General features: G+C 39.3%; 1 protein-coding gene across 1 annotated transcript; it reads left to right on the top strand.

Moving 5' to 3' along the window:
- Positions 1-3,017: 3,017 nt before the first annotated feature.
- LOC134862069 (uncharacterized protein C1orf232) lies at positions 3,018-7,473 on the top strand. Its single transcript, XM_063879751.1, has 4 exons — positions 3,018-3,358; positions 4,863-4,940; positions 5,204-5,310; positions 5,964-7,473. The coding sequence occupies exons 1-4, from the start codon at positions 3,278-3,280 to the stop codon at positions 6,322-6,324; spliced, it is 627 nt and encodes a 208-aa protein (XP_063735821.1). The 5' UTR covers positions 3,018-3,277; the 3' UTR covers positions 6,325-7,473.
- Positions 7,474-7,841: the final 368 nt, after the last annotated feature.

Here is a 7,841-nt window from a genome sequence, read left to right as displayed (position 1 = left end):
TACAACATTTCAGTGTCAAATGCGATACTTTTTTACTCATTTTATACATAAAAGCAATGTTTTATTTCACGATACTATGATACAAAATGATGTGATATTAATATAAATGATCCAACATAAAATAATAAATGCCAAATTTATAAGGTAGTACTTTCTTTTTATGTCTTCTTTTGCTACTTTTATGGAAACAAGAGGGGTCAGCTGAGAAGCAATCTTGTCCCCTCCATCCATCACCTCCCCCATGGTGCTCTCCGCTGCGCTGTGCTTGTACAAAACAAGTTGAATTGATTTGCTTCAGCCTTCAGGATTAGCTTTCACTCTTCAAATCTTCATTCTGTTAGAAGTAGTCTCAATCTGCATGGCAAAAAAAGAACAATCAACACCGCTCTGGGCTTTTACATTCACATGACCTTATATAGTTTTAAAGGCATTACAATGCGGACCTTCAGCAGTTGTCGATCCCTCAGATGACTTTAAACAGGCGTACATGTTGACACTGTGTTACGTGGGCATGTATATGATAAACACGATGCCTTTGCACTGTGTTCTGTACATTCTGTTCCTTATCTCTGAAGCACAACACTGGAGCATGGGAGGTTTCAATGTCACCTCCTGGTGGTAAAACAAAAAGAGGCATGGCTAATAACACAACACCAAAAAACGATGCATATGGCATGGTTCATGTTAATGGAGGGTGAAGGACGTGTTCATTCAGCTCAACATCAGTAAGCCCCAAATAAGAATCCTTATTGGTTGTCCTTAAATCATTCCCAGATTAGTTTTTATCTCATCAGGAGTGATTAACAGTCATGCAGAGGAAGCATTAGGATGTGTTTCCTTTCACCTCCCGTAGAGAAGGACAAGGAAAAAGGGTTCATATGCTAATTTCAAGCAAATATTCAAGTAAATTGTTGGCATATGACAGATAATATCAAGATATTGATTGTGCAAGACGAATATATTGACTCACATTCACAGAGACCTTTTGACTGAAACAACGGCACACATTGCTTGGAAACTTTAAAACAAAGAAGCCTTCAGATGACTTAGTTAAGCTTAAATCAGCTACTTCATCAATACAGTACATTTTCAAACCATGAAATGAAGTGTATTTGATCGGTAAGCACTTAAAACCAATTGTTTCTTCTACTTAGCTTTACATTTCCTTTAAATAAGAACTGTTTGAGACAACTATCCATTATGTATTTGTTGATATTATTCTCATTAATGATTTAGGGTTATAACATAATTTTGACTTTTGATTGTGAAATGATAAGAAAATATTACACATTTGAAATATCAGAAACGAGTGCTCCCTCACAACATCCAAAACCATATGTCAAAAACTGTAAAGGACTCTTGAGCCCTCTAGTGGTTATCTAAGGCTACAACCTGTAACTCTGTATGTAAAGTTGTTTGAAGTTGTAATCTTTATCTTACGTTTTTAAAAGTAACCTTTGTGTTTTATCGGGAAAACATCCAGCAAGTTATTTATACAAAGTGAAAGTAGATGAAATTGATAAGAAGATTCAGGGAAGAAACAAGCATAACAACAGTCATTAAATAATACACTTTATTCAATCATATAGTGCACTGAAAGGGGATTTTCTGCATACCAAGCAATTTGATTCTTTATTGATAATAGTTTAACAAAAGAAGTTCTGTTTACTTCCTCCTCTGATCAAGTTGTTTCTATTTAAAGGTCCAATAACAACAACACTTGCAGAATGTAGGTTATTATAGGAGCCAGACTGCCTCCATAACAATCATGTGCCTTGCTGTGTGGTGTGTTACCTCGGGTAAATACTTGGGTGTGTCCTTTCCACTCTGGAACATGAGCTGCGACGGCCACAACCAGCTCTTCAGATAACAGATATCTATCAGTCTTTGTGCAGAGACGTGTCTTCCTTAGAACGGCATTCATAATGCATGCTGTTCTTATGGATCTGCTCAACCTTACAACTTCATTACCTTCCAACCGTATGGTAACCAACACCAGGAACACGAGCGCTATAGGGCTTATGGTTCCCATTTCTGATTAATCAAGATTATCATCAAGGGTACTCTGCATAACTTCATATAAATCTATTGCAACAATACATTCCTGTTGTACAGTATATAGAGCATTTGCAATGCGTAATTCATTGCTGCAATAAAATATTTCATTGACAAGTGTCACATGAAACATTAAATGTATCTCTTTCCTTATTTGAATGCTCAAAACTGAGTGTATTTCTGGTGTATTGTTGTGGTCTGTTGGTGAAACCCAATCAGTCATCAAAAGTTTATACATCTCTCTTTATCTAAACAACCCTCGCTGGCCATCTCATGTTGCCAAGTGACCAGTCACTGAAAAAGCCTTTGAGGTGTACCTGAAACTGATTGGTGTTGGATTGCTGCAGCCAATGGGAGCATATGAGCAGGGTATGCAAGGAAGTGGTCAGGTAGCATTGGGTTTATGATAAATGGTATGACATTGTGTTTCCATAAATAAACTGCAGGTATGATGGTGTTTTTGTTTAATGTATGGGAAATAAAGATCAAAATACAAGTAATTAAAGCATGTTTCTGAAAAAAATGTCTGTGCTTTGTGATTTCTGTCTGCTGAGTAACATGAGGACCCAACTTTTATGGAAACCTGTCATTTAGAAGAAAGGTTTAATCTTTATTGATGAGAAACATAAACATGCCAAAGACAGTGAGTGGCTGCAATACAAAAAATCATCCGAGTAAGATTTTCAACAGAGCATAAACATGTCAATTCACTGTGTGTTCATGTGTGTGTGCATCAGAGATAGAGCAGCCAGTCTACCAACATTGGCTGACAATGGTCCTGTGGCTCTGGGAAAGAGACCCTCTGAAATATGCATGAGGAAATCTACACCTGTTTCCAGGTAACCAAGGCAGGGATTCTGAACCGTGACGTTGAATTTAGTGTGTATATGTGTGTGTGTGTCTGTGTGTATGTACACCTGTGTGGGTGCATTCACATCACAGCTTCCTACCTGTTCAGACACTCTGTGGGGACGAAAGCAGCTGTCAACTCAAAGAGGAAGACATAATCTGAGCAGGCGGAATGAGATGAAACAGAGCGGGCCTTGGTTCTGCAAAAGTTCCCCGCACTACTGAGAACTTTTTCGCATGGAAACAGGTCAAAGTTGGCCCTTTTGAGACGAGCTGAAGCTGGAAGCGGAGACTTGGTGGAGGGTGGACCACAGCGGCATACAGAGGTCTTGACAGGTCTTGCTCTGAGTGTTGATTATCTATTTGTGCAAGTATGAATCCAGTGTGGAAAGTGTATAAGAGCAAAGTGCTGAAGACTCTCAACCCTGAGTATGAAGAGGAAGCTGCTGAAGAGGTACAGAACTTTTCACTCTTAATGATCCACACACATATGTTAAAGTGTCAGAAAGCAGACGTGGGTGTTGGGATTGAAGTCAGGAATCCAGCAGGTTTTGTTTCCTCATCATTTTTTATTCAACGTCAGATGATCTTGCAGGCTGTTTAGTTTTTTTCAGGGAGCTTCAAGCAGAACTCAGGCCTCCACTATACTTCTCTTGTGTATTTTGACCATTTTGACTTTGCTAACTGAATTATTTACTGACTACATTATTCAAATGTGCACGCAGATCAAGTGTTGGCATAGCAGTGTCAAAAGCTAAATCCTGTAGCAGATATTTTCACAGCAACGATTAAGCAGCTTATAACAAAAGTATATCAAGGACCAATTACAAGGCATGTAATCAGGGTTGGAAACTAATTGTATGTCACATTTAATTAATGACTTGACTTAAATTAAATTGAAGGTTGGGAAATCTGTCAAACATAGCATAGTTGAAGATTTGTCCTGTGCGTCGCAACTCTTTTTGATTTGATGAGGCTTGGTTTGAATAATGGTGCAAGGTCCAGGGACATAAAAGTTATAATATTTCACCCCAAAGAAATCTGATTAGAACTTGCACCAGTTATCACACATTTAAACAGACTACTGATAAATGGAGTATTATACATTGTTGTGCATGTACCTTAACTTGACTTTTCCTTTCACCAATAGTTTTCAAAGTGAAACCTGTGCACCATCCAGGGTTTGGTACTAACGAATCAGACACAGTGTTGCGTTGACCCAGATCTCTGAAGGATTCAGTAACTCGATCCTGCACAGGAGCTGAACGAACGGATTAGTTTGCATTCCTCTAATTGACTGACATGGAGAGGAAGAGACAGATAGCTAGGGCCTCGGTGCGCCTCATACTGTAGTCTCTTTAGTGCAGAGACAGATTCCATTTGTAGTGCTGTGAAGAGTTTTCAACGCTGCTGTTGAAGTCGACATTGCTCTTTGCACACTTGTGCAATATGACACAACTATTAATGTATCACTAGGAGCTAATGTCACACATGCACTGATGAGGAAATACTAAACAAAAACAAGTAAACTATTTCCCAAGCGGCTGTTATTTCAGGCTAGGGCTGTCATGATGTCAATATTCGTAAAAAAAATAATTCACTTAATATTTATCTACAATCATAACTTATTAATTGTGCATTTTGTCTCTTTTTATTGCAAATTAAATTCACTAAAACGTGTGGTGTGTAAGGAGTATACTTATCATGCACTGGATCATTTACTCAATATTTAAATATCTAATATATCATCCATTGTTCAGGCTCTAGCAATCAACCTCTTCAATATTCTTTATGCACTTATATTTTTATGTACACTTTTAGGGCTTGTTCTGGGTTTTCTACATGTTGTAGTTTCCACATTAAGCACTAGGTGGCACAAGTCTGGTAAATAGATATTCCTGTGAGGACAGGTAAGGTCCATCCATCCTTCCATTTTGTGTTTTTTTTCTCTGTTGCAGGTCACAGAGGTGGAGAATGATATAGGACCTGTGCAGGAGGATGAGGGACCCAATGCTGTATCCCAGCTGGCAAAGAGAGTATGTGAACATTAGACAGCTGCTGTTTAATGTTAGTAAGATTTTTATATTCAGGAAAAGTGTCTAAGTTAACCCTACTAGACAAATAAAAGTGTTATGCTCAATGTACCCCACAACTTCAGCGTCAGTAATGAGGAATATTCTAAGTGGTTGTTAAACCTCTTCTTCTTTCAGGACTATTGTTCAAATGATCTCACAAGACCACCTTAATGTCTACCTACTTTTGACCTTTGACCCCTGTATGTGTTTGTTTGTGTTTTCAGATGCAGGGAGCCGGGACTAAGAGCTGGAACAGGTTTTCAACCCTCTTCAACAAAGAGGATGAACACCAGCTTCTTGAGGAGACTGAGAGCCCGCCAGTCCCCGACCAGTGAGTGGAAATGTCTCTTTGTTCACATCTGTCCACTTTCTGCCTGCTCTGGTTCATGGAAATAGAGGATATTTATTAAGATATGATCTGTGTATGGTATGTAGGTTTGTATTTTCATATTTTGTATCATACTCCTACTTGAGAGTAGCCCAAATGACGCTTTAGCTTAGCTTAAAGCATAAAGACTGGAGACTGGGACAACAAGCTAACATGACTCTTTCAAAAGGTTATAAAGATCAATTACTAGCACCTCTAAAGCTCACTAATTTAACATAAATAAAGGCTGTGGTTCAGATGGGTTGGTAGGAAGCTTTTGTTATCTTGGACAAAGTAGGCTAGCTTTTTTGCCCCATCTCAGTGTTGATGCTAAGCTAAGCTAATGTTGGTCTTCTCCTCTAACTCTTTGAAAAGAAGTGCGTACATTTTCTCAACTTTTTCTACAACGTCAAACTGCATTCAGACCTTCATTTTAACCAGTATTGTTTGCAATTCTTTCTCTTAGAAGTGATGAATAGCTTCAAACTAGAATAATATAATCCTAACTTATTAGGAAAGCACTAAAAGAAACTCTTAAATCAGAAATCTATTTTATAATGGTGAATTCTAAGGCATAAACTCCTAAAATGAACCCTCTGCTTCCTCTGAATCCTCAGTCCACTTGCAGTAAAGCCGGAGGAGCCTCCTCGTCCTCCAAAGCGCTCAACATTCTGGGATAGCTTTGCCTCCAACTGGGCTGCCAAGAAGCAGGCGGAGGCTGCTGCCGCTGCTGCTGCTGCAGCCAACGAGGCAGCAGCAGGTCAGGGTGAGGAGGGGGTGACAGAGGCCGTAGGGGAGGCCAGCCAGGATGGGCAGATCCCTCAGGCAGAGGAGAGCGTACAAGGAGGAGATGGAGGAGAAAGGAGCAGCAACAGCTTCTCCAAATACGTCTCGCTCGGAGGAGGGAGCGAGGACGCATCCTTCAAGTGGAATTTTGTCACCAACAAGCTGGCAGAGCTGAAGACCAAGAGCAACTAGCTGCTCCTGGTGGAGGAATCTGGAGAATATAAACAATATGATGAAGGGTTTATATGTTGGAGTATGGAGGAAGTTTAGGGGGAGGCTATGTTTTACACAGGATGTCCTGTAACTAACTGTACACCTATTGTAAAAGTCCCTTTCATTCTGAACTTTTGAATTATCAGCCACATCACAATGAACCAAAAACAGTTGTTTAAAAACATTTCCTTGATTTTATTTAAGGCCCACATGCTCTGAGCCCACACATAGTTTGAAGTTGTTTGTAATACATTTTCAAGAGCAAGCAAAGATCACAATATGACTGATGGCAAACTTTAAAGCTGATAATCAAATCTCCAGGGAGACACAAAGGTGTTCATTATTCTACGATACCTTAGAAATAAAACGAGTTTATTTCACAAAGAGGACTTCTACAATTGTTAGAATTCAAACGTTTACACTAATTGATAATAATCTGTTATTTCTCTGAGATGAGGTGGGTGTACAATGCATATCTGCCGACAGAGTTTATAGTTGCCTCTTCCCCAGTTTGAGACACAGTGCAACATGTTCAGAGGATACCACAGACACTTTCCTTTAACTGGTGTTGATTCTGGTCTGCACATCACAGCCTGCTTTAGTGAGGTTGTATGGAGATATCTTCTTTCCCAAAGTGTTTTTTAAACCACAAAAAGGTTCCTTCACACTTGTCTGCAGATGTGATCTAATCTGTAGTTTAGCAAAAACCGGATTAAGAGATTAAAGGCAGCGATAGCTGGATTAGTTGAGGATTATCTCACTTAACCTGCACAGAGTGCACGGCTTTCAGTGAAGACATTTTGGCAGCGTGACAAAACTATTACATAACAAAAGCATTTATAAACCACCTTCTCTCTCCTCAGATAGCAGGAAGGAGAAAAGTGCTGCATTTATATGAAGTGTGTGAAATATGAATGTGTGTGTGGTGAGATAATGTCAGGTGACTTGATGACTTTACTGACTCTGTTTTCTGATTGTGATGAGACTGTGCAGTGTGAGCTCTAAACATTCCTGATTTTGTGACATGAAAGAAAACTTCTTTATTTCAGATTTTGTTCTTGTCTCGTATCTCTTATTCTGTTGTTTTCATTTCTTGTATGCTATCTAATAAAGACTACTGCACTAAGAGTTCTCAAAAGTCATGATTGAGCAAATTCTGCAAAACAGGATGAAAATAGTCAACGGTTAAAAAAATAAATAAGAGCAAGACAGTGTGGGGCACCAACAATACTAATGTGATTTTGGAAATTGGATTCAGTAGGACAACCTGGTATTTTTGTTATGTATAAAAGAACAAACAAAAACTCTTCATTTAGTAGCATGGGTGTGGGAACATATTGTCCAGCAGTGGCTCAGTAAGTAGGGGCTTGGACTGGGAATCGTAGGGTCGCCGGTTCAAGTCCCCGAACAGACTTGAAATATGGAAAGTGGACTGCTATTTGGAGAGGTCCCAGTTCACCTCCTAGGCCCTGCTGTGGTGCCCTTGAGCAAGGCAC

Source organism: Eleginops maclovinus, chromosome 3 (genome assembly GCF_036324505.1).
Source record: "Eleginops maclovinus isolate JMC-PN-2008 ecotype Puerto Natales chromosome 3, JC_Emac_rtc_rv5, whole genome shotgun sequence".
NCBI classification, from domain to species: domain Eukaryota; kingdom Metazoa; phylum Chordata; class Actinopteri; order Perciformes; family Eleginopidae; genus Eleginops; species Eleginops maclovinus.
This window is presented reverse-complemented; position numbering and strand designations above follow the sequence as displayed.